The sequence below is a fragment of the Pagrus major genome, chromosome 4, assembly GCF_040436345.1.
Source record: "Pagrus major chromosome 4, Pma_NU_1.0".
NCBI classification, from domain to species: domain Eukaryota; kingdom Metazoa; phylum Chordata; class Actinopteri; order Spariformes; family Sparidae; genus Pagrus; species Pagrus major.
In genome coordinates, this window is record NC_133218.1 from 35,098,225 (window position 1) to 35,123,719 (window position 25,495).

Below are 25,495 nucleotides of genomic sequence, written 5' to 3' on the forward strand. Positions count from 1 at the left end.
AAAAACCAGATGACTCCTCGTTTCCAGGGAAGAAAAACGCACATCTGATTGTAATATTTGACCCAAGTAATGAGATTATTGATGTTTGGTGTCCCCAGACAGAGATAACAGCTCTGTTCCAGTTCTCATTAAAGGATTGTTCCACTGCATTTCCACACAATTTCACATGTTTTTCAAATTTGAATATAGATTTCTGCTCAGTTTTGAGTTGAGATTCCTGATTTACAACGAGAGAGAGATTAAAGTGCATATATTTAAAAAAGAAAGGATCAAGCGAAACATCAGTCAAGATTCTCATCAGTCTCCTTCAGACATTGTATGCTAATGAAGTGTATGAATTAATGCATGACCCTATAAGAATAATAACTTCGCCTGTAGGTTCAAAAGCAGGTGCTATTAGCGGGGGTTTGCCCTAAAGTGGCACGGAGAAGGACAATGCTGGGCCTTTTCTCTCTCCGAGCAGCTTTGTCTTGGAGGGTGATATATGATTTTTAAAGATTTTCTAACACAAAATGAATTAATCTTTAATGACAACATGTAGCAGCACTTAAAGGTGCACTGTGTAGTTTTGGGAAAGAAAGAGAAATCATTTTTTGACCTTTGCTTTGCCTAAAAACCTAAATAAACAGACTTCCTTTGTTTTCATGACTGAATAAACAAACTGACCTTAAAGGATTGTTTTTACTTTGTTTACATGTGGCGGACCCTGCCACCTTTCTAGCTTCAAACAGTGTTCTGGGGACCTTATTTCCCTCTGAGAACAGCTTGTTTATTCAGTTATCGAAAGCATAAATATTTCTGACTTTGTATTATTACCTCATTCAGATTGTAAATATTAAAATGTTGGTGTTTGGAGTTTGAATTCCTCCTCTGCCCCTTTAATTCCTCAGATGTGCCCTCAAAAATAATCTCTCACCATGTTTACTTTGGTCGGTTATGAGTATATCTTTTAGTAAAACACATCTATAGTCCAGACTATGATATTATTATTTCTGTCACATTCATTCATGACTCCACTTTAGTGTCTATGATTAGAGGGAAAGTCAGATTATGCAACCAGGTCAGCGTCCCTCACTGAGGAATCAATACCAATCTGACTTTTTCAACGTGGATACATAATAATGCAGGACGTAGTACCATCTGCTGGTTAGCAGCAACACTGTGCATTAACCCTCATACTGAATTATCTATATGATTGCACTTACAGCTACTAATCTGAGGGTCCTATAGGTAGAGGTTGGTAGAAGATTATGTGTCCGGGGGGTTAAAAGGTTAAGTTTGCACCTGAGCCCAAATTCATGCTCTTAAATTCAAGTATCTTCCCACGAAAAAGCCTTCAGGGCATCTGGCTGTGGCCCTGTGATCCACACAACCCAGGTCACCTGCACACTGTACTCACGCAACTGAGGTGAAAACTGTAAGATACAACACAGTCACATTCACCCCTCTTAAACGCGGGCATTTTGCAAGAATCTCTTTCAAGCATTTTACATCAGATCAACACCCCTGCTTTCCCCCTCCGGCGTGTGGAGAAAGTTTGAAAAGAACATTCAGAACTTGCTTTTAGTAATCTGCATGCCTTGTGGAGCCCGGTTTGCTGTCAATCGCTCCGTTCTTCCAGCCATTTGACATTCTGCTTGATGTTGGTGTGTGTCTGAGGTGCAGCAGCGACACTTATTGTTCATTATTTCAGAGAGAGAGGGAGGCAGAGAGACAGGGAGGGAGAGGGAGAGAGAGAGAGAGAGGGGGTAAGAGGGTGTCAGTTTATTAATAGAACGTGTGGGGTTGTGTTGCACACAAACACCTAACAAGCAGCAGCGCATGAATTCCCTCAAGTGCTTAATGCCAGCAATTAAGTTTCCCAAAAAGCTGAGCACAAGGAGAGTTACTTTTTCTGTGTACTTCTGAGAGTCGCAGATATGAGTCAAATCGCACTTTTTACAGGTGAAACTGGAATGAGCCTGATGCCGTCAAAGTTACACCTTTGATGTAATCAGAGTATTTTGTGATTGGTTGAGACATTCAGGAAATATTAACCAAGTGAACCTGAACACAGAGGACTTTTATACTTTAAAACAAAAGCAATCGACCTGGTCACAGCTGGCAATCCAGTATGTAGTAGTACAAAGTAACTAAAGTACATTTACTCAGGTAATGTAATGAAGTACAAATTGGATGTATTTTACTTTACTTTTGTACTTTAGTAATACAGCACTAAAATCCAGTGGTAAATATTGTTCTTTCTCCTTCCCTATATTTATTTTTACATCTTTAGTTACAAGTTACTTTACAAATTACAATTCTACAGATATAACACACAATTACCCTCTTAAATATGATACAGTAGATGTAATTGCCTAACAGTGCATGAACAGGCTGAGGGAGTAATCGAGTACATTTAATGGGATTACGTCTTTAGGGAAAAAAAGGGTACATTTCTTCCGTTCAAGTTACAGAAAAAAAGATGTAATTAGATTACATATAAATAAAAGTAATTTTATTGATATTTCGTTTCATTTGTCTTTATTTGCATATGTTTGGGGTTGGGGGTAATCCAAAAATAACGGAAAGTAATCAAGTTACACTAGTAGTATTGTGATACATGGACATCCACAGGGGCACTAAATACTTTTACCTTTTAATATTTTAAGTACATTTTACTGAAAATACTTCTGTGCTTTTACTTCGATACAGGACTTTTACTTGTAATGGAGTACTTCTTCCACTATTTTATCAAATGTGTGAGTGATTTAACCAGATATTTTCCAATGTAGTTAATAAAAAAACAAAGATCGGAGAAACGTGTGAAAAAATGAACAGAGTTTGGTGTAGTGGAAATGTCTTTACTCATCTCCCCCTTTAATACACTCATACCTTCTAGTAGTTGGGGGAGCAGGAACACGGCTCTGAGAAATACTGCACTAATATAATTATACATGGTAGATTAGTGAGTGACAGTGTAAGTACTGATTGAAGTGCTGATGGCCCCATTGGAACTGAACTTGATCAAACAAGAGGTCATTTCTGCTTCAAGTTGAGAGGCAACTTATAAAATCCAATCATTACATCACTTCTCTGGTGTTACAGAACATCCAGATCTGGACCAGGAGCTGAGATTTGGCTAAAGAATCTCTTTTGCTGCCATCATGTGGTCTGAGGCTCTAATCACAGAATATATACATAACTGCTGGGTACCTGTGAAGAAGAGTCAGGTAACAGAGGCCTTCCTCATCATATCTGGAGGAGGATTGTCACCAAATTTCAAGTTTTTGGTTGAAAGTTAGTTTAGGATTTCTGAATGTAAAGGCATGTAAATGCCAAAAACATGAAGCAAATTTCCTGTTAATTCAGGGAGGGTGAGGTGAAACTGTGGCTTTGTTTTTTGCGTCCATTGTTGAATCTCTCCACCAAAAAACTCTCCGAACCAGTCAGATATTGTGTGTGCAATCCTCTCTGAAAGTCTCAAAAAAAAAGAAAAAAAAAATCCTCTAAAATGTGTTATTGCGCTTCTGGCTCCAACCAGTCTTACACATATCCAGCATCATGCTTTGAATGTTTGAACAGAGGAAAAATGGTCTTTCGCTTTTGTTGCTGCTAGTATTTGGTTAGCAGTAACAACGTGAACAGTGTGATGTCTCCAATCACATCTGGTATGCATCACATACCATTCCCCCCACTCAGCGTGCCTTGGGGGGAAGTCCCTGGCACTGCGGAGCACCCACAGTCCTCATTAGAGTGCATGTGTCATGATGGCATCAACCCGCAGCCTTGACTTATGCTTTATATTTACAACCATCCATCACGGCACTGTCATCACAACAGTCAGAAAAAACACGGATCTCGTCTCGAACGGTTTGAGCTGATCCGGCTCGTGTTTGTAACTCGTGATACGTACAGCATCCTCGAGGGCCTTTTTTTTTCTGTCTGTAGCCATGTTGTTGAGACTAGTAATGGCCTGAGACTGAAACTGGAGTCCCTGTCCTTTTGTTGTGCACTGAGCTCCCTAACAGAGGAGGGACGGGGTTTGATGTGTCTTCTGAAGGCCTGCTGCTTTGTCAACACTGAGGCCTCTGCACTGACACTATGGAAGCCGAGCGCCTCGGGGTGACAGCGAGGGGAGGGGCTGGGAGGGAAGGGTGGGTCACTGCACCCTGGTAAAAAAAGAGAGACGGAGAGAAAGAGAGACAGACCGAGGAAGAGAGAGAGAAAAAGAGAGAGGCGACGGGGGGGGGAAGGGTGCCAGCTAGTGTGGCCAGCGCCCAGGGCTAGAGGAGAGTGCTCTGTGCAGCAGACTGCCTGATAGGGACTGAGGCTGCTGGCTGATGACATTTTATGGTCACAACATGCAATCCCACCAACTTTAGTTGGTGAAAATCCAGTTTTCATACGCTGAACGGTGGTGGGTTTTTTTTTTTTTTTGAGTGTGTCTTTTTGTTAGAGCAGCACAAAGAATGACGCAGTTTAGCCTGTCATACTTAAAGTTTTAATTCTGTTACAGTAAACTGAGCAGTGGGTGGTAAAATAATCTCCAAACTCAAACCATATGGAGGGATAACAGTTGTTTCAAACAAGCAAAAACAAAAAGCTTAAAAATCGCAGTGCGATGTTTCATTTATGGGCTTGTATTTGCACTTAACTGTGGATTGGAGTCTGTTGTTGATGTTGATTAATTGGAGGCATAATCTGCTGGTGATTGGATGAAAGTATCAGCTACATTTACAATACTCAACTGTTGAGGTCCTGGAACATAGTATTGAGTATTCCCATGATTTCCTCACTAAGTAGAAAATATTATCTTTGCATTTTTTATATCCTTTGCGACAATAAAACAGTTTTTTTCCCAACATTTACAGTTGACATGCTTCAAAATACTTTTACAAATACCAAAAAAGTTTAGAAAAAGTCGAACATGGAAGCTCTGAGAAGAAAGTGAGAGAAATAAATTCTGCTGTTCCACTTTCTAAGTCTGATGTAAATCATCTTCTCCTCTCTGATCATGAATTAAAAACAGGTTTGGTCAGTCTTTTTTTTTTTTTCTTCATCAGTGAAAACAGGTTTTGGGAGGGGATCTTTGTTGTTGTTGCTGTCAGTATCAGTATTTCTTGTTGTAGTTTTAATGCCTCTAATTCAGAAAAGGTAAACATATTCTGTCTTAGCAAATTATGCCACATTACTTTCATGTCTTTCTGTTGGCTGGAAACTTATTTTAATCCACGCAATCGCTACCTGATCCGTACATCCTTCCTCTTAGGTACTGGACATGTGCAACTCTCAGCAGAGATGAGAATCACAAGCCTAGGATGACACTAATGCACTGAAGTGGTATTAACAATCTAATCAATCAATTTCCGACAGAATATGAGCTTTTTTTAAAAATTTTTTTTACTTCTATTACAGGCTGAATTCTCATGTAAGCACCAGTTGTTGATAATAATGCAGTACTTCTTCCTCTAAGCTGCATTTATCTGCATCATTTCCAAATAACAACCGGAGCCAGCATCTTGTTTTTTTTGTTGGCTATGGTGTTATAAGCTTGTTAACCTATGATATATCTGTTTTGTGCAGTGACTCGCAGTCTGAATGTGTTTGCCGTCCTCCAGAGGGTGAGACAGAGCCGAGGCTGGGGCTCGCCGGAGGCACTGATCTCTCCCAGGCCGAGGAGCCCGTGCCCCACAGACAGCGCTTTATTTCACCAACACTTTGTGTTAAGTGGCCGTATGTAATACTGGGTTTCCATTGTGCATGCAGCTAGAGAGTTTATACTCTCACACATCATTATGGTTCAGTCGTGCGTGAGGTCTCAGTGTTGCATTCCCCTCTGTTTCAGCTCTGACCTCATCCTGTCAGTTTATACCTCAGATATGCATTATTCCACTTCTAGCGTGGATGACTGGCAAAGCACTGTCAGCCATGAGACTCTTTGGATCTTCTGTGGTTTGTCTGAAAGTATGAATTCAAGATTCAAACGTCAGTTTCCCTCCAGTTGCTGTGTCTGTCCCTTTTCTGTCTCTGTTTGAATTAGAAATTATAATTCTGATCAGTGATGTAGAAATCTGAGTATATTATATTATGATAATTATATTATGGAATTGTAGTTTAAGACATTCAGAAACTAAACAAAATAACAACAGAATATGAAGAAATGACAGTCTTGACATTATGTCAAAGACGTCTATCCCCCCGCGCCTCAAAAAGTTCGCTGCCTGGCAATCCAAAGCTTCTGTGCTAGAGGTGTAAACAAAACCAACACTCCTCCAGTTCGGGCAGAATATATACAGTATCTCCGATTAGACCACTAGCTGCATGGCTAACTGAGCTAACCAGCTAATTGCAGCTACAGTAAGAGGTTACTCTGGTTATCTGCTGCCCCCTATTTGTCTGGAATATAAATTCAACAGTTTGTTGGTGGTTTGGAAGTCGGACCCAAAAGCGGACACCAAGACGGGGAAAAGGTTGTAAAGAAATTTATAAGGTAGCTCAGGTCGTGGGCAGCAGAGGGAACTCAGGCTCAGGCTGGTTGTTCAGCAGGCACAGTAGCTGGGGCTCATGATGGTGCAGGCTGAGGCTTAGGTGGAGGTACAGGTGAGTGAGACTTGGAGAATCCACAGTAGGATTCAGGCAGGTGGCAGAGGTGCGAGAGGCTAGGTGGCAGGGTGGCTGTGGAGCTGAGCGCTGAGTTTGAAGGAGAGGAAAGAACAAAATTAGTTACAAATAGTAGTACAAGCAGGGTAGCTATATACCACCATGACGAGCAGAAACCATCTGGCAGCAGGTGGAGAGAAGCCCAGAGTACTTGAGCTGGCGCTGATGATCAGATGAGCTGCAGGTGTGCGAGAGGCGGGAGCTCCAGCCATCCAGGGAAGCCACACCCAGCCTCTGCAGAGCAACACATGAGACACACAACAAGGCACAGAGCACAGAAAACTCCACACAAAGTCCAAATCATGACAAACAGGTGGCCGATTATTACATACTGCACCTTTAATTAAAATGTATAAATGGGTCAATAGTTGGAGGGCTGCTCATTCATATTTTTAGCATTCACAGTGGATGAAATTAATAATGTTAACGAGGTTGCTTGTGGTGAAAACACACAGGCGATTCTCACCTGACTGCAGGTCCCTCGCTGTACGATGTGTTGACATACAAACAATTATTCAAAACTCCTCAGCACTGAGTTATTTTATCGGGACTGAGTTAAAAACCTCACTGTCTGATCATGTTTCTTCACTAGTAGTATATCTGGAAAAGCTCTCTCTCTTTGGAAACTCTTGAGTCGTGGGATTCATCATCACCAGAGTCTAATGAATATCACCACCACTGTGTCCTGCTCGGGAATGAACTGCTGTGAGTCGGCGTGGTGCACCTGCCTTCTGCCAGGCAGCCACAGCGCTGCAGCCAGCCTACAGGCACTTCTAGATAACTCCTGTCTGATTAGCTCCTTAGGAGGACATTGTTCCAAAAGCAATTCACTAGACTCCCAGTATTAATTTAGTCCCGAGAGAGAGGCCCATCCATCCTAGGTAGGACGGGCCGTGCTCAGGGCCTACCCTACGGCCTGCTAATAGCACGGCACCTCCTGGCCTGTCACTATAAGTGATAGTCTCTGCAAGTTTGTTGCCTCGCTGTGTGTTTCTCCCATCAGGCAGTGCGCCTCCCTCCCTCCACCTCTCTCCTTCTTCCTCTCCCTCTCTGTCAGCGGTGGTTCAGGGCAGGTGTCTTCTCTGTCACTCCCATCACTCACGCTGCTTGACGAAGAGAAGACACAGTTGAGAACACGGCGGGAGCAGGGGGGTGATTCATCGAAAGCTCGCCTCTCACCTTGAAAGGGAGCAGGAGAGGAAAAAAAAAAAAAGTGGCTGCCTTTTTTGGGTGTTTGTGAGAGCTGCCAGCAACGAGGAAATACGAGGAGGAGAACGTGGAAAAGGCTTTCAATATTGTTGGAGCTCTGAGAGAGAGCTACTACAAAGTGAATGAAACTTCTTTTAAAAAAGGTTGACGCATTCTCTGATGTGGGATGCACCTTTATTGACAAAGAAGCCAAGCTGTTTTAAAACCGGCAGGGGATCCCAGCTGGTTTATGGGGAGCACAAAATGTATTCCTCCTACATGTTTGTTGTTTCTGTTCAGAGAAGCAGAACTCTGTTGTCGGGAACAGGCAGTGTTGGGGAGCAGTGAACCACATGTAATTAAACTAGTACATTTAGCTGGCGATACATCTACATCCATATTTCCATAGAGACTCAAGTAGTTAAATTATTTTTGTTTTTCTTATTTTTATTTTACATTTACTCCTCTAACTTTTACTTGCCCTGTCGCTGACCGCTGTGCATTCATCACTTGAATACATTAGATGTCAGTTAGTCAAGTATTGATCTTTGCTTTGTGTTAACAAATGCTCAGAAGGTTGTTTGCACGCTCTTTTACATGCTAGCTGGTTAACTGAGGTGAACTGAGGTGATGCAATACTCCCACCTGGACTCTAGTTTTCTGGAGGGGTGGATGCCGGATACAAAACCAAAAGCTCACCTTCCTTGCACTTCCTCATGAATATTGGGATATTCTGTTTTTTTCTTTGGTTTAGTATGACCTGTGAATAAGTGGGCATATTTTGCTGGCATGCATGTCACATTTTTGTATTATAAGACAATAATCACCAAATATGTTCTTAAGACGTTTCTAATATCAAACTAAAATTGAACTTTGAAATACTGGAATCACATGATATGATTCATGATAGAAAACAAATATAGGCCACACATCATTTTTACAGATTTAACTTGTTATTGTGGGGATATGATGTGCAAGCCGAGCCTTCAGCCATGGTGACAGGCTTTTCAAAATAAATCAGGAAACTAACACCGGACTGGACGTCAGTGAGCCAGACAGCTTTTACAAGTCATTAATGTGAGAACGTTCATGATTATCCCGATAATGAAAATTCTCCACGATCAACTTATCGTCAGTGTTTGTCATCCCGTCCCTACTCTGCAGGTTAGAGAGTCTGGAGGCCTGTTCACCAGTGAGGTTTAGATATGAGAGAGAAGTTTAGTTTGAGATATTTTTTTATTTGTGTTGTTACTTATGATGCACTTGTGTAGATATGTTTGTACAGCATGTGTGAAATGATAGAAATATACCAGTCGAATCTAAAACTCCACAGTTTCATCTCATGCATTAGTTTCAGGAACTCTTGCCACATAGAGGTTGTCACTGGATTTCTCAGTTCTTGGCAACTTAAATACTAAAAAACCACAAAAACAGTAACAACTATAACAAATAATTTATTTCTCTAGTTGGAGGCATTATTCATGTTGCTCTTCTTATACAAACAAATCTGATCATTGTGCTTTGACATATGAAACGCACTGAGTTACAGACTGCTGTGTGATGTCATGTTAGTTTTTTGTTCAGCCAAGAGAGTTGGATGTCTGTGCTCAGTGTTGGAAGGCATTGTTACGAACAACACAACACAAACTGACTGCAAAGGCTTAAAAACATTGTTCTCATTCCAACAAAGGAAATGACAAATCTGTATCATCAGACATGAGAATCAGTGACATATTCTCCAATACAGTAGGTGTTTCAGACATATAACTAGACATTATGTGTGACAAATGTTTGCTTTCTTCCATTAAGAGCTGTGTTAATGTGTTTCGTAACATTAATGTGAGGTATATCTTTGCATTTCCTCGTCTGCTCTTACCACTCAGCCTACCTCGTTCCTCCTCCTGTCCATCAGCATCCCCGCCCAGATGTTCGCCTCAACCCTTGATGTGTTTTTACATTAAAAATTCATCCACAATATGCTGTCATTAGAGTTGTTGAGGTGGTGGTGGGGGTTATGATATGAAAAAAGGCAAAGTGGAGGATTATTTTATCCACCCAAATGTTTCAGCTGTTTCACCCGCCAGTTGTGCAGAGATATAGCCCCAAGGTTAAAGCAGCACTCTGCCCCACAGCAGCTTGTGTGGCTGGCTTCATTATAGATCCTGTGTTTTATTGATTCGAGTTCATTAAAGCCGCTGCATAATTCATGTCAATGCCAGCGTATAGCTTAATTAGGGAGACATGCAGTGGCTTTCATGGGCGTTTTAGTGTCAGATGGAGGCATGACAGGTGGCGGCAAAGTACACATTACTACACATACCTCCATGTGCATGAGGATGTGAGGAGGACAGCAGTCTTTGAAAAGGAAAAACCAGTGCTGGGGTTGGTAATATTTCAGATGCAGTACTGCCATCATGTGGTTATGTACAATATCTCTACAATATGAGACAAGACATACAGAAAGGTTTGAGATCTGAATAGAGATTTGATATCTGTCTTAGGAGAGTGGATAAAAATGAACAGAAAGTGATGAATGATCAGAAGGATTAAAATGAAACAATGACTGATTGAGATTTTATATTGCTAAAGCCTTCCTCGTGATGTTATCTCTGTCTGGATGATGCTTGAGAGCTTGTTGCCAGATCCAGCGAGCAGCGTGTTGATAGGAGGGCCCGGGCTAGTTAACCAAATGAGATGTTCGGGGAAACTCAACAGGACTTGAGTTTTGAGATTTCCTCCACAAAATTATTTCCCACTTGTCATTTTGCTTTGCTTGATTAATAACAGAGCTCGGGCAAATCATTTTAATGAGGTTCATATCAATGAGAGATGTGTCTGGAGCGGCGTGCTGCGCCGTGCCAAAACAAACAAAGGTCTTCATGTGGAAGGGGGGAGAATTAACCTGGCATGCATGTGAATCGGAGAAGTTTTCCGTTTCGAGCTTTGGGGAAATATTTTCTGCCTCTCAGATGTTGCCCCAGTGAACCGAGGAGTCAGAACCCTCAAATTGGTTTTGCTGTTCTAATAAATTGGAGATTTTGCAGCGGCGCTGATGCAGTTGATGAGTGTTTGAGTCTTTGTACTGTACGCATGTGTGTGTGCCTGTACATGTAAATGTGTGTGACAAGAGCTCTGTCGTCAGAGAATCAGCAGAAAAACCTGTCATCAACCATGTTAATGCTGGCTGGAAGGCAGACATGAGGATTAGCGGAGGAACCTATAATAATAATACTTGAAAAATGGAGCAGTCGTCTTTTTTACAGTCCTTCCAACCAAGCCGAGGTTGTTTATCACTTTGGGAAGATGTTTGGTTGCCTCCCGTTGTATGTCTGCTTTGGGCCCTTAAGCTGATTTAGCTACACAAGCACGTTCTCTTCAAAGCATGTCAAGATTTTCCACGCACACTAATGAGGTAAATGGATGGCTTTTGTTTTCCTCACAGTTTTAACTTCCCCCAAAGTGCTTTCATGACTTATACAAGAGCTGTTGCGGAAATCAGCCTTGAGCGTTTAATCAAATTCCTAACTCTACAGAGTGATCAATTTGTGCTGCAATATTCATCCACCACACACGCATACACATAATCTCACATTCACAGACACACACACGTAAATGACAGCACAACAAAAAAAGCAAAATCTGCTATTTGTTCTTATTAAAACAATGTCGTTTTGCTAGTATGACAAAAAAAACAGCTGTGACATATCCCCTCCCCCCCCTGTTTTAAATGAAGGTAGAGTGTGTGAGAATCATGCAAATGATCGCACACCATACGGTACCGACTCTGATCTAATCACAGATTTGGACATTAAGCAAAAATCCTCCCCCCACCAGAACAGGCATTACACGGCTACATATGATGGAAGAATAAAAGCACCAATTTAAAAGCGCTTAGAACTGAAAAATGAAAAGTTTTAACTTCCAGACATGAGAGCGCGTTGACAGTTATTTCCAAATGTGTGGGTATGTGAGGTGATGTGAGGATACGTACCCTCGGGGAGTACTGTCTGACTTCCAACCCTTTGTGGCACAGAGTGCATCTGGAGACACCCCTGTGGGCAAACTGTGACTGAACTTAAAAGGTATAAAACGAATCCCAACTGGGTTTTGTTTCTGTGCATATTAACAAGCAAATGTAAAGGTTTGAAAAACTGAAAAATACGGGAAATAAGTAGTATGCAGCAAAGGTCATAAAGTCGACGGTTCATTACAGAACTACATTCATTTTATTGGCAAAGTAAAATGCAAGAAACTTTTTATCTATGTTGTTTTGTCTTCGTGCTGGATGGAGGACAGGTCACTGCTCAAAATAGACTCATTAACTTTTGAAAGCGGATCAGATGAAGGGACAGATCCAGGATTTCTTTTTCACTTTCTTTAACATTCAGCATTTTTGGTTAATTTCTCTGCAAATAATGCATGGATCTTGATAAAAAAAAGAATATCTGTCACTAAATCACAGAGGAACCTAACATCTCTTGGAGGCACGTACTGCATATTAAACCTCCACAGTCATGCTACATGTAAGCTAAAGTTTCCTGCCTCTTTTTTCTCTAATTACAGGAGGGTTAATATTGTTCTGGATTAGCTGCACATACCTGAGTGTAAGAAGTAAGTGTGTGTCAATACCCGGTGATAAATGTAAAGGTAAGAGTCAAGTAGTTTAGTGGTGATGTTATGAAAATAAAACATGTTTAGCCACACACAAGACTAGCAGATGGGTTGTCAGTGTGAAAAAGATAACTTACTGAGATGCTAATTAAAGACGGGATAAAGTGACACTAAAATGTTGATATTTTTACAGTGTTTTATACTTTTTTCCTGTAGACAATGTTTTTGTTGTTTAATTTAAGAGAAATTAAATAAGTGAGCTGCTGAGTTATAATTTTTTCGTTTATTTCATGTGCAAAAGTTACAACTACTTCAAATGCTTATGAGTATGAAGATTGTTTATTTCACTGTGCTCCAGCTGTTCATGTATTTACAAACAACAAGGTTACATACATGTATGTATTTTATGATGGTACTGTAGTATCTATAAAACCTGAATATAATGTACGGTAACTACAAAGTCTTGAATTGAATGAGGCGTTCTGGTTAGTGACTGTTACCTGGTGCTACAGTGGTTGTGAGTCATGAGTTGTTTTTATAAAGTTAAGCCTCCCTGTAATGTAAAGTTTTGCTCGTACTACTGATCCCACACTCACTCTGCAGCTCTGTTACCTTTCAGCCACTTTTCGCTCCGCTTTGATTTCTTGGTTCGTCTGGTTGAGTTGCTCGACACCCACTCGTGATACTGTAGGCAGCAGCTCCTGGTACACATGCTAAGTGTGCGCTAACTGTGGGTTGTGAGTTGTGAGTGGAAGAGAAAACTGAACATTTAGCAATTCATTGTAATAATTCTGAGAAAAAGTGAATTGTTGAATGCAGTTTTAAATGTTTGCTTGTCAAAATGACATTTGAAATGATCTCTGCCCAGAGGAAGTAGGTTTACTTACGACTTAGGTGTCTTTTCAGAGCTGTCACCAGTGTTAGGTAATCATATACTGGAGAATCCAGCACAGGGCAGGCAGTAACAATGCAACTCTCAGTCAAGCACGATGCAGCACAGCTGTTCGATTTTGTTTTGAGTAACAAACAGTGAATAAAAACTTTTTTTTATATTCAAAATTGGAAAATTGGAGACTTTGTAGCACTTGTCGTTTTCTCTTTCCTCCCACATGTAACCCAGCGACTGGATAAAAGAAGTTTTTCTCAGGGACTTTTCAAAAGCCAATCGTGGAAAATGTGACAAAAAGTATTACAAAGTCTGTCCCGGTGAACACACAGTGCATCACGGACTGATGACACACAACAGGCTTTTTTCTTCCAGAGTAAAATAGAAACCATTTTCTTGGCAGAGAACAAACTCTGAAAGCTGATCTTGTCAACATTAGATACAGTACTTTGCTCTTTTACCCCCATTATCTTTTGACACATTGACCAGTTGTTGAGAGCTGGAAGCTGCTCACTGCCACTGACCCGTGACTTTATCTCAAGAATCTTTTCTATTCCTACGATGGCATTTTAGAGTTGCCACTTGCAGCCAGTGAACCTGCTCTGTGTAGCTTTTAAAACTTCAATTCAACCTTGTGAAGCTACTCAGTGTTTGTGCGTGCTGGTTAAATTAAGGCTAAGGACAGGTGTTGGAAGTTAACACTGATGATTGGTCTTTTGGTTGGTTTTTCTACTTTGTACCGATTCAAATATCTCACCAACTACTGGAAAAATTGCCATTTTGTACAGACGTTCACGGTCTCCAGAGAATGGCTTCACCTGACTCGTGATTCACTGACATTTCCTCTAACATTTGTGGCTCTTTGTGAGACTTTGTGGCAGCTGATGCTATGAAATTTCATCAAGACATTTACACTTCCCAGAAGACAATTCCCACTTACCTTGGCGATGCCCTGATTTTATTTATAGCGCCACCACTTTGCTCGACGTAAACAGGGTCCGTCTGCCTCGCGCTCACGATGATCCGCTGCCTTGCCAGGTTTTGTGTGTGTACACCTGGTCCAACGTGTGGCTTCTTTTCCCTTCCCCTGCTAAATTTCCCTGCTGCATCTCTGAAGCATGAAATTCGTTTGTATATGTGTATAATTGCCTGAATCATTGGTTATTGGCTTCAAATTAATTTTCAATGATGCATTTCATTCGTCTCCGATTTTTTTCCTCCATGCATCCACAGGAGAATGAGTTTTTCACGTTTGTAGTTAGTGAGAGCAAGAGAGCAGACAGGAAAAAAGAAAGGGGAGGAAACAGGTTATCACACCTCTGTTCCGCCCCCTCCTGTAGTTTGTGTGAAAACTGTCAGAAATAAACGACACTGTGGTTTAAAATGAGTGCTCACAGATGAGGTTTGAAGCAACAGAAATTCAAGTATATAGTAGATCATCTGTTGCCACGTCTAAATGAGCTGCAAAAGTGTACAGTAATGTAAAGGCTACTCTAAACGTTATTATAAATACGGCTGCAGAAGAACAGATGTTTGATTTTAAAATGACATTAAACTGAGAGAGCTGGAGTGCAGCCCGATGCCGTGTACATTTGTCTTTATTTTGTAAAAATCTCTAGCTGTCTACTTGTTGGATTGGCACAAAATCTTGTACAGAAATTCATTTATTCTGCTTTCCTTCTGGCACCCCCATGATGTTTGAATTTGTGGCTTTAAATGAAATTCGATTTGCTAAGAAATGTGGTACAGCTGGTTCCCTCAGAATGAATTATAATAACCTGACGACTCCCCGGCACCATTGTGCACCAACACCAGGTAGAAAAAATTACATTTGTCCAATATTTTCTGCAAAACTAATGATAGTCTCATCGGCATCAGCTGTACAATGTGTTTGATGCTAAGGAGAATGCTAACACGCTAAACTGATATGGTGAACATGCTTAACATTTACAGTGATGTTAGCCTTGAGCTTTAAGGACCAGTGTGTAGCATGTAGTGGCATCTAGTGGTGAGGTTGCAGTACCATTTCCGTGGTGGCTGCTAAAATGTGGAAAACGGCCCTCTCTAGAGCCAGTGTTTGGTTTGGCCCTTCTGGGCTACTGTAGAAGACTCGGGGTACAACATGTCAGATTGGAAGAGGACCTGCTGCCTCTGTAGATATAAAAAGGCTCATTTTAGGGTGATGAAAACACAAAGATTCTTAGATTCAGGTAATTATACACAAATGGAAACATAATTATGATTATTATATTCCATTTTAATAGATCTGATTTGCCTCACAGAGCTGCTAACATGGCAGCAGACTTGCTTTTAAATATATTCAAAAACAAAAACACACAATGAGCCAAAGCAAAAGCCGTGCACCGCTAATTCTCATCCCCGCGCTCATTAGTTCTCTCTCCAAAAGTTCAGTAACCATGTTGGACTCGACTCGAAATGACTTAACAACACAGCTGCAAGAATGAGAGAGCATACGTTGAAAATGCTAAAGACAGTTTTATTAGTAGACACTCATCAGCCAGAAATAATAACCACCTGAAGAATGTCTTCCTGAAATACACCATTTAATTGGCAGTGTAAAATAAGGCAGAGGGCTTTAAGATCATATTTTTATACACTTTTGCACCAACGATAAACAGTTATACATTCACTTGTTACTGTAATTACGCTTTTTGATAAATCTGTCCACACACCCACAGACCAAGAAAACTTTATTAGCGGGGGGAGGGGGCAGGGACCGACAGACTATTTGCAAGAGTGATGCTCGTCATAATGCAATAGCTCTTTTTGGCCAGAGATCGGCTATACCTACATAGAATCTGACCACAACCTAAACAAAGATTAGATTTTGGAATTGCAAAAGCCAACACACTATACTGACAAAGGTTCATACAATTACCATCGCCGCGAAAAGGGTAATACTGTACCACCAAGATTGTTAAAGGTCTTCAAAAGTTGATTATAGTGTGTATAGATTTAAATATGAATTTCTCCTTCACTCATAGGCAAGTACGTCTCTTTATAAAGTACATCGTTACATAAAACACATTTCCAGTGAGCTGCGTAGAGTGTAGCTGAATTAGTGACTACAGCTTTATAGGAGACGAGCCGCAGGTTGTTTCCCCACGATCACAACAGCTCAAGTTCAAGTCTTTGCATCGTGCCCTCGTAAAAAAAAAAAATACCACAGCACACATCAGTTGTAGCCAGACTTGTAAAGTTCATTTTGTGTTTTACTTCTTGTTTTTGGTCATTCAACACATTTCACTGTAAATGTAACCTGCACATTGCAATCTATTATTTTGGTGTCATAGTCATCATGTTTAGTCACTTCTCCATTGCACATAAACTACAGTGAGCTTAAACTGAACCAAGATTAAAACTATAATCGGGAGAAACCTTGGCTGACGTTTCCATTCAGTCAGTATAATCTTGAAGATTTACAATACGTGATTATCTGTCGAGTGGTTCTGCTGCTTTTTTATTTTTTTACCTTTTATATTAAATCTTACAGTATCTCAGACATGTCTAATCTGACAAAGGGTTATAATACATCCCCAATTTAAAAATGTTTTGAGTGCTCAGGACCTCAGAGTTGTCGGTGTCTGCACGGTTTCCACAAGTGCACATTGTTCTGTGGTCTGAACTGCATCACATAGAAAAAAAGTGACGGTAACACTTTACAGTAAGGTACACAAAAGTGTGAGTAGTTTCTAAGGAGCGGGTGAGGGGTGGATCTGAAACAACTACATTATTAATGAATCGTTAATGAGTAATCCCTGAATAACTGTGACTCAAGGACGAGACCAGAGAATAGTTTCGGGGATAACACGTATATAAACTCATCATTAGTTGATGAGTAGTTCATAAATATCTGTGAATATAGTCAAGGGTGCACAAAAAACAACTGATTATGTATCTGGAATTCATGAGTCTACTCAGTTTTATGTTTCGCTACTTAAAAGTAATAAGTATTATGTATTATGCTTACTTAAGAGTACACAAAAAGAGTAACTAATGATTAGGTAATCAGTAATTAATGAGTCTACTTGATAACTACTCAGTATTATGTTTCACTTTACTTAAAATTACACAAAGAGTAACTAATGATTAAGTAATCAGTAATTAATTACCCTTTCTGGTTACTACTCAGTATTATGTTTCGCTTTACTTAAAAAGTACACAAAAAGAGTAACTAATGATTAGGTAATCAGTAATTAATGAGTATACTTAATAACTACTCAGTATTATGTAATCAGTAATTAATGTGTCTATCTGGTTACTATCTGTATTATGTTTTACTTTAATTAGTAATTACTAACTGTAACTAGTAATTAATGAGTCAACACTTGTTCTTGCTCCTCAGCGGCTGGTTCATAGTTAATAAGAAACAATTCACAGATATTTATGAAGTAATCATTACCTAATGCGTCATTAATATGGTATTTCCAAGTCTGTTTTCTAGTATCTCATCGTTATCTACGAAAGAGTTACCGTTATTTAGTAGTTGCTCATTAACAATTTATTAATCATCACGTCGTTCCTGATTCGTTCCTCACTCTTTCCACATTTTTGGGAACATCATTGCAACTTTCAATGTGTTCCTTTTAACAGTGAGTTTATCTTATGTTTCCAGAAAATGCCGGACAAAAGATTTTGTAAAACATCTCACTCACACACACACACACACACACACACACACACACAGTGGAGTAGCTGTGGGTAAAAATGTCATTAGTCAGGATGGTTAACTTGGTGGAATGCAGCTCATCTGTACAGGGTCTATTATCCTATCGAGAGACCAAACAGATTAGGGATACGTTATTAAAGAGCTAATTTCCAAAATGTAATATATCCATTCTCATAATACAAAAAATTCTTTCAGCACCTCCAAAGCATGGGGTAGTATCAATTCATCAATCAGACTTAAGTCATCATCTGCACTTTAAATGTAACCACAGATTTTTTGTTGCAGTCATTTAGTCGCTTGAAAGTTTCGATTTTTCAGCTGGTGGATATTTTGTTTTTGGAAAGAAACTCTTCTGTTACACGACACTCTACACTGGTATCACTGAAAGAACAATCAATGACATCTAAAAAGGAAATGAACATACCTTCACCAAGAAGCACTGAATATATATATTTTAGAAATACATAGAAAAATATATAGTCATCTGAATGCCCATTATACAATTTTACACAGTAGTGTCAGTAAAAAGCCTATAAGATGGTGTTGAAAGGATGTGATACATACAGAGTGGGACGGAGATGCTGACAGTGTGAGATGCTGTAAGTGATGGCTGTTCAGGGGGGTGTTAAGCGTGATAGATGGAGATGTTTGGGCACGCTCTTCTTTTTCTCAAATGTCAGAAATGTTCAAATCATACATTTTTAGACTGTCTCAGTGAAACATCTGTTTTTTTTAAGCTTGATCTTTTGCATCGTGGACTTTTATGCATTTTGCGTCCAATGCTGTCAAAAGACTCGAGAAAACGATTAGTAAGTCTGTAACGCTAACAGGTATTAATTAAAAAGGTATTGTCAGCAAATACTTTGTACCTTGCGAGTACCTCAAACAGCCACCGAAGTAAATACCTCTGGTGATGGGGGACTGACAGCACACATTTATGTGTTAAGACTAAAGCACGAACCTAACCAACAAAGTTAGAAGGTACAAAAATGCTACAATAAGTGCACACAGCCTCAGAGTGAGTAGCACTTGACACATTTGAAAGATTTTAAACTATTTATACTGTTTCATTTTGTTGCGGTTTATGTTCAGAAAACCATTTACATGAAATATCTGTATTAGTACGTACTGATATATAGAGGTATACTGATGCTTAACCCGCTGTAAGTCAAACAGTAAAAGCAAATATTTTAAAAAAAAAGAGAGTTTGTCTGAAACAAATTGCTGTGCACGGCTGTGATCGAGGACTTAAGCAACTATACTCATAAATAATTTGGTGTAATTATTCTGAAGGGAGTTGGTAGGTCCTCACATAACAAACTGTTCTGTACACTGAAATTACCTCTGAATTTAGAAAACGTGTTAGGAAACTATTAAATCCCACCCAAGTGTTGAATTAAACCATAAAACACATTTGCAAATGCTGTTTGACTCACAGTGAGGCGTAATTTAAAGCCTGTTGAACGATAATAAACTTTTTTTTAGAAGCATAACATTTATATTTTTAATACTCTACTTCACCGTGTGCCGGTAGTGAATAAACAACTTGCATTTCAGAACTATTTTGAGTATCTAATATGACATCACATGAACCTTTTCATCTCAGCGTAGTCTAAAAAGTAAGATCATCTGGTAGAAATGTATTCATAAAAAGCAGCTTTTTGCGAGATTCAGAGAGAGTTTTGGTCTCTGATCTCTGTGCTTAGATGCAAAGATCCATGTGAGCATGTGAATGAGCCTCCTTATGTTAAGATTTCTATCATGGTTGAGATGTACATGTGGTGGAATGTGACTGTGATTCAAGCATCTTGTTTAGGAGTCAATCAATATAAATCTTTGAAAGGCTTGGAGTAGTTAAACATCAGATAGTCCATGTAGTAGAAGTCGTAGACCCGCTGCCTCTCCAGCATGCTGACCTGTGAAAAGTATTTTTGTGTGATCTGCATAGAGGTCCTCGTGTCCGTTGGGTTCCTATCTTTAAAATTGGGCAGTGTGATGTTGGGTGGCGCCCCAGTCAATCGCAGGACAAAGTTGGACTCTTCCTCCATGTTCTCAAACTTGCCGATGAAGTCGTAGTCTATGAGACATGGGTTGCAGAGCTGGTTCACCTGCTCCCAGTGGATGTCCATTCCCACGGGCCGGTGGACGTCCAGCAGGTACTGGACAAACTCCTTGAATGTGACCCCGCTGCCAGTCTTCAAGGCAGCCCGGGACGGGTTCACCCTGTACTTGGAAATGATTGGTTTCCCAAACAGGGAGTGGTAGTAGTTGTTGGGATTTTCAAACTTGTCCCTGTACGCCGACACCATCCTCTCCAGGGGCTCTCGGACGAACATGACTTTGGTGTATGTCTCCAGACGGTGCATGATTCCCTGACGGTCAAAGTTGTCGAGCGTCTTGAGATGGTGGCCATAGTGGACTGTGTCGTGTTTAATGCTCTGTGCATTAGGCGCCTGGCCCGCCAGCACCATCAGGGTCCTCTTCCAGTTGGAGCAGCCTGCCTTGGGCACCTGGCAGTACAACAACTTGTACTTATCCTCCACGTAGAGGTGTTTCACGTGATGACGTGTGATTGTCCTGGAGATGCTGCTTTTGTACTTGGCGCAGATCTCCTTCATCAGTTTCCGGCGTGCTTCCAGGATATCAGGGGAAAAAGAGCCCAAGGCAGGGGAGGAGGAGACTGAGGATGAGGAGGAAGGAGAGGAAGAGGACGAGGAAACATTTTTGTTGGTCTGATTGATCGGGGGGCTCGTTTTCAGCAGTTTGCGCTGTCTTTTGGAGACGTGAAGGGAGCCAATGTCCTGCTCCCGAGACCCAGTAGTGGCCGTCTGTCTGCTCGCCTCAAAGTGTGGGAACTGCATCGGAGGGATCGGGCTGGACAAGGACCCCTCTGCTGCCCGGGGGTCTTGGTAACCTTCAGATTTGCCTCTCTCTCTGTCCTGCGTAGAAAGAGTCTATAAGACAATGAACGACAACACAAGTTGTAGGAGACAGTAGAGGACATGTGTTCAAAACAAACAGCAACATTTCCAGATGAGAATATAGAATTGATATTTTTACTTCATGTGATGGTGGATCTGATCTTTATTACCAGAAACAACCACATATTGCCTTCAGTACTCAAGCAGGCCACTTGGTGGTGCTGTTTCACTGCACCTTAAACAAAGGTCTAACTTTGTTTCACTCAAATGTCACACTGCCCAATGCCATCCATGACCTATCAATAAACTGAGCTGTAATATCATATAAATGTCTTATAAACACTTAATGGGGAATCTAAATTAGAATCATCTACTGCCTAATTAGCATCATTTGATGCCCATGGCAATCATGCATTCTGACATTTTATTTCAATTAAATGCTGTAATGGCATCATAAAGCCAATGGACTGGATGTATAATTTTAATTTTACAACAGACAAGGTGATGAGACCATCATGAATCTCAGCTCATCCCCCCCTTTCTGACTTAAATGGTCATATTCTTTCAACTGCAGGGACATCTGGAGGGGAAAGGAAAAAGGAAAGGAGTGGTTCCTCGCTGTCTGTTTAATGTGCGAGGCGAGCCACGGGGGCAGCAACCCGTACACCAGACGTCACGTTCTTCAGGATTTGCACTGATGTAAGTCTCTCATCGGTGCTGATGATCGCAGCAGAGACGAGAGCAAGCAGGGGTCAGCTGAGAGGAGATACAGTGGTACGAGCGCTGCATGTCTGACATATAAACCTGTCTCAGAGTGAAACATGATGCTGCTCCCTCTTCATCTCTCTGAACCTTGTGGGTAATAGTATGATATAAGACTGGCACACATCCTTCATGCCTTTATAATGCTGTGGGGCAACTCAGGACACATTTTACCCCGCTTAATTGGTTATTGGAGCTTTAATTTTGATTTGCTAAGGCACCTGGGAACAATTCCATTCCGCTTGTTCTTGTGCAAATAGCTGTCTAAGAATACAGGAAGTCTTATGGGGAAAAAAAAAAAAAAAATCAGTTGTTATTCTGCAGCTATTAATGCTTGATAGCCTAATGCAATAAATAACCCTCTCATGAATCTATGTGACTTATTTGTTTATAAATGCTGGCTCACATTCATGCAGAGTAGATGTAAACTAACAAAAATCCTAAGCTAGTACTGTGGAAAAGGAAAAAAAAAAAAAAGACAAAAGAACTTCTAGGTGTGATCACACCCTGAGGTACTCCGGCCTGGTCCGACTGGGACCGTTTACTCAGTAGAGTCTGACTGGCTGAATGCGCAGTGTGAGGTCGGCCCCTTCTGCACAGATGCTATCAGACACGCTGAGAGCTACAAGGCTGACAATCACTTTTTAGCGGTAGATAACAGTTGCAGGCAAACGGTGTATCTGTGTTTTGGGAGAAGTGGAGTAAACACGTACCTCTCTGGACTGCCGCGGAGAGCTTCCGAGCTTCACGCCTGGGGAGAGGGAAGAGAAAAGAGACGAGGAAATCAGCACTTAAGTAAACAACATGTGTTTTTTTCGTCCTTGTGGAGGAGAGTAAGGAGCCTCCGACGCATCAGAGGCTGCGATAATTTAACGCTTCCTATCACTTAGCACGTCTACGTTTGATCGTCAGCAAAAAAACCCACCTCTCATCAACGAGTCCGCGGAGGGAGGACAGGTAGTTCTATCTGTGTAATGAGCTGCCACAAGCATGAAAAGTTGGTAAATGAGTTGCACTCCTTGTAGCAGGATGAGATGGAGGAGGAAAACAGTACAAGAGAAAAGAAAGACAGAAAGAAAGCAAGAAAGAAGTAATAAAAGTTTGAAAAGGATATAGTTTGCAGACCAGAGGGAGGACAGGCAGACAGACAGACAGACAAAGAGAAAGAGAAAGATGCCATTTGTTGAATTTCCAGAGGAAAACAGCAGAGTGATGGAGACACAGATTGGTTTTGTGGCAGCCTTTGGGACAGGTGGTGCGTGTATTGGCAGATGTGCGGCAGCAGGACAGACGACGTGTTTAGTGGTCTGTCTCCAGCTGGACATCTCCTTTCCTTAGGTCCCCCCGTCCTGCTGATATATAATCAGGCTGACAGCTCTGAGTGGGGCTGCATGGCTGCTGATGGGGGGGAGCGAAGACACCTCTGCCTGAGTGGCCTGTCACTTCCAATTTGAGGGTGGAAGTGATGGGAACCTGCACGAGGATGGGGGGGCGGCGGGGCTGCAGATGCAGGCCACAACCTTCCCTAAGTGATGAGATCTGCAGATCCCCATCCCACACTTAAACACGCCTCGGTGGGGATGGGATAAAATGCGTTGGCCAGATGCGATGTTGTTTCAGATTAGTATGCGCTGGAGAGCTCTGCGTTGCTGTCTGGCTCTGTGTGTTGAATCTTTACTTGTCTTTATTCTCCTGAACGAGACGCTGAAGGGGGAGGAGGAGGAGGAGGAGGAAGAGGAGGAGGAGGAAGAGGGGGAAAAAAGAAAGAAGAGGAGTGGGCTAAGGAGGTGGCTGTGACATTTTCTAATCTTGTTTGTGTGCTGCTGTGCTATTTGATCTCTTAACCCTAATGATAGCTTATGTAGGATGCGCAACTTTCGATATCAGTTTACATTGGTGCATGCGAAGCGCATGAATATTTATCACAACACACAGATGCCATCGCCAGGGAAACACATCCATGCGCAACAATAGCAACGGTCTTTCAGTGTCTGCTGTTCTGAACTGATGGAGCGGCGCGAGCCCCCTCGTAGCCCTGACCATCTTGTCAAAATACACAGTTATTGATCTTGAAAGCCCCATTAAGGTGGTAATTGAAATCTCCAAAGGTTTAATTGGTTCCTTCGAAGAGGTGTTTTGTCTGGCCGCTGTTAGGAGTTTGTCACAGCTGTTGATGTCAATACCGATGCACTTTCTACCACTGACAGAATCCAGGTTTGACACGCATTTAATTTCTTGAATATTTGACCTTTTATATCATTTGTTTTCTTCGAAGGGAAAGACTTTCAGACGGTGGGGAAATAAAGTGCGGCAAGGTTAAATTAGATTTGTGACAAAGGTGTCTTGTTAAAGCTGTTCTGAAAATGAATCAGACACGGCTTTGATCTGATTAGATAAATCTAGGCTTTTATAATCTGTTGTGAATGGTTGTGGATCTGGCTCTGGGAAAATGCGCTGCTCTCTCAAGTAGGGAGCCAAAATTACATTTCATGAGTGGAACATTTTTTCATAATAGACTATAACTGAAACAAGTAATATAACAATGTAAACCGAATTTCAGGGGGATTTGTAAACATCATTTATCTCTGTAGCATCTATTTGGGTGAGGGTAATAGTTGCTGTTTGATTGCAATTTCACACTCAGTCAATTCCACTCAGTATAACTATGCTATTGATTTTTACTGCTGCGCGGTGAAACTGTGATAAATTGGGCAGACTGAGGTTTCATCTGTGCGATGCACAAAATTCATCCTGGTTATTCCACATATATAGATGTAGAGAGCTGCAGAGGAAGGCGAAAAATGTTTGTCAAAAATTATTTGTTTTAATAATCGAAAAGTGAATGTTTTTCTCCCCAGGTATAATTTTAGAAGGTTTTATACTGTTTACAGGCTTGTTGTTACTGTAATCTGTAGCCTTCATAAATAAGATTTTCTGCAGCACTAATGGAGGGGTTTGGGATAAAGGCACCAGCGGGGGAATGCTGTAATGGGAAGGAAACAGCCGACCAATAAAGCTGAAGTTGTTTTCATCCCCAGACATTAAATGTCAAACGATCATCTTTTAGCGGCTCCGAAAGGCTTTCAGCAAACTCATCCAAATGTAAAATCCAGTGCTCGGATCAAAAGAGGGCCTGTGATAAGTTTTTGCTGTGATTCTCAGGTATTTCACTGTTACGTTGCTTGATGATGGAAACGGTTTTAAAAGCAGAATCGGCTCCTGAGTCTTGTCCTCCGTTGCCCTCTAAAGTAACCTTGAGCATCCAACTCTCAAAGCCTCTGAATATTCATGCTGACGACCCCGCACTACTGCAAGAATCCACATAAGCGAGGGCCACATCATTAGCAGATCCATTATCATCCTTCCCTCTCAAAGACCCTTGTAACAACTCTCTAACAGAGACACACATCAAACATCCTTTTTCCCTGCCACCGCCGCCGAGGAGGAGCAAAAGGACAAAAACAATGTGAAATAATGAGCTTGTTAAGTGAAGCATTGTGGCCCCTCTGTTCTGGGAGAACTTGTTAAATGCCTGGTTTTAACCAGAGACAGGCCAGGAGGGTGCTAGAAGCCAGACAAGGCGTGTCCTCCTCCAGCCCACAATTCAGGCCAGGCAGTCATGCTGCGCCACTATAAACCTTTCATTAGTCATTCAGCACACTGAGCCACTGTGACCCCAACCAGCTGCACTCCCCTTTCTACCCAACAAACCACCCACACCTGCACTCTGCACACATGCTCCTCCTCCACTTGACTCTGTGTGGGAATACAGGGCTCTGGCATGCTGGCGTGGTT

At 41.3% G+C, this 25,495-nt stretch overlaps 2 protein-coding genes across 2 annotated transcripts in view; both read right to left on the bottom strand.

Moving 5' to 3' along the window:
- The window catches only part of LOC140995134 (BTB/POZ domain-containing protein kctd15), a 28,547-nt gene extending 27,901 nt beyond the window's left edge, over positions 1-646 (bottom strand). The window contains exon 1 of the mRNA XM_073465068.1: positions 632-646. Coding sequence (XP_073321169.1) covers positions 632-646 — 15 coding nt within the window. The remainder of the gene's footprint in view (positions 1-631) is intronic.
- A 19,194-nt stretch (positions 647-19,840) lies between these two features.
- LOC140995224 (carbohydrate sulfotransferase 8-like) overlaps positions 19,841-25,495 on the bottom strand; it is a 135,628-nt gene continuing 129,973 nt past the window's right edge. The window contains exons 2-3 of the mRNA XM_073465189.1: positions 22,414-22,451; positions 19,841-20,971 (exon numbers count right to left, since the gene is read on the bottom strand). Of these exons, the coding sequence (XP_073321290.1) occupies positions 19,841-20,971; positions 22,414-22,451 (1,169 nt within the window). The remainder of the gene's footprint in view (positions 20,972-22,413; positions 22,452-25,495) is intronic.